Below are 1,545 nucleotides of genomic sequence, written 5' to 3'. Positions count from 1 at the left end.
AAAGTTAATCCTTAAAATAAAAAGCCCTCTTAATCACTAACCTCTTTCCCCATCATGAATTTACAAGTTTAATACAAGTTAAGTATCTAAGTAAATTTGTCCTTTTCTTAATAAAACACTTAAACTTTATAGAATTACCAGTTTCAAAAATGTACTAAAAGAAACTAAAGTAGCAGTCATTTTACTCCTATTAACATAGGAGTAAACATAGTATGGTATCTGAGCTTTGATTAGCATCAACCTTCAGCTGTTCCCTCAGCATTCTGGCTACAAGGCCTCTCAATTGCTCTTTTCTTCTCCTTGATAATGCCTATATTCTGGCTTCAGCTCCCATGTGTTTTTGTGAATCCCTTTCGTATTGTAAATTCCAATTTCTTTCAAGATGTCCTTTAGGTATCCCACGGGTTGTTTTGTGATGTCCACCAAGTCCTTAAGATTATAATACTGATGTTTCTCAAAGGCACAAAACAGCGTGTCTAATACATGTTGTTTATCAGCCTTAACTCGTTTTCCATCATTTTTCTTTTTCCTTTGATATTCAATATTACATTGGTGATCAGCAACAGGCTTGTAATTTGTTGTTACAGCTTTCTCCAGTTGTTGTGATACCCTTACAGGTTTGGAAGATTCTTCTATTTGCAATCTCTTTAATCTCATGTAGTTTTCACTGGCAACAGGTCGGCATTCGACTCTTTGTTCCACCTTTCCTTCTAATGAGAGTTTACCTGATGAGCTCTCAGAAAATACTGTTAACATCTGTCCTTCAACCCTTTGCAAGACAAAGGGATGTTCTCTAGGAGCACTGACTGAGGCTGGTTTTCCACCAAAATCAGGAATATTTGTAAGATCCTCATTCAAAGTAAATGATACTTCAGTCTTTCCTTGATTCTTGGCAATCCTCAGTTTCCCAACTTCACCTCTTCCAGGGGCTTTAGCCCATTGCTGTGACAGATATTTAGGAACCTTGACTAGCCACATTCGGGTGTTCTGCTTGACACCGGTTAGCTCGAGTTCCTTTCTCTGAGCCATGGGTCTGTGGTGGGTGGAGGTGAGCAGCGGCCTTGGGACCTGGAGAGCCTATCAGTGAGGGTAAAAGCAAAGGAGAATGGCAGTCGAAGGTAGATGAGAAGGCGTGGCTCACTTGCAAGGATACCAGGAACCCACTATTCTGGATACTCAGGCTGTCTTCACTCGATTTCTGTAAAAATAAATTTTAGACAGAAAATTTAATGAATATTTGTGATACTTAATTACTGCATTCATATGAACAAAGGAGAAGAATCCTTTTAGTAAGGCCGAACTTGGGGGCAATCTGCTCTGATTTCCTAATTGATCAACAGAAGGTGATTCTTCATATTCTCAGCATGAATGGGAAGGTGAATTATGGAATTTTCAGGTGGTAAACTTCAAAAGCATTATTAGAAAAATGTATTTGATAACGTTACATGAAAGAAATCTTTTTTTTTTTTAAAGAGAGAGGTGAGAGAGAGAGAGAAAGAATTTTTGATATTTATTTTTTAGTTTTCGGCAGACACAACATCTTTG

General features: G+C 37.8%; 1 protein-coding gene across 1 annotated transcript; it reads right to left on the bottom strand.

The window, feature by feature from the left end:
• Positions 1-279: 279 nt before the first annotated feature.
• On the bottom strand, positions 280-1,029 carry LOC308651897 (general transcription factor IIF subunit 2-like; the record flags this gene model as incomplete). Its single annotated transcript, XM_081299478.1, has 1 exon — positions 280-1,029. One exon carries the CDS (start codon positions 1,027-1,029, stop codon positions 280-282), a length of 750 nt encoding a protein of 249 aa, XP_081155604.1.
• Positions 1,030-1,545: the final 516 nt, after the last annotated feature.

This window comes from Spermophilus citellus, assembly GCF_964194105.1.
Source record: "Spermophilus citellus genome assembly, chromosome: 1".
In the NCBI taxonomy this organism is placed as follows: Eukaryota; Metazoa; Chordata; class Mammalia; order Rodentia; family Sciuridae; genus Spermophilus; species Spermophilus citellus.
Note: the sequence above shows the minus strand (reverse complement) of the source record. Positions and strands in the feature narration are given on the sequence as shown.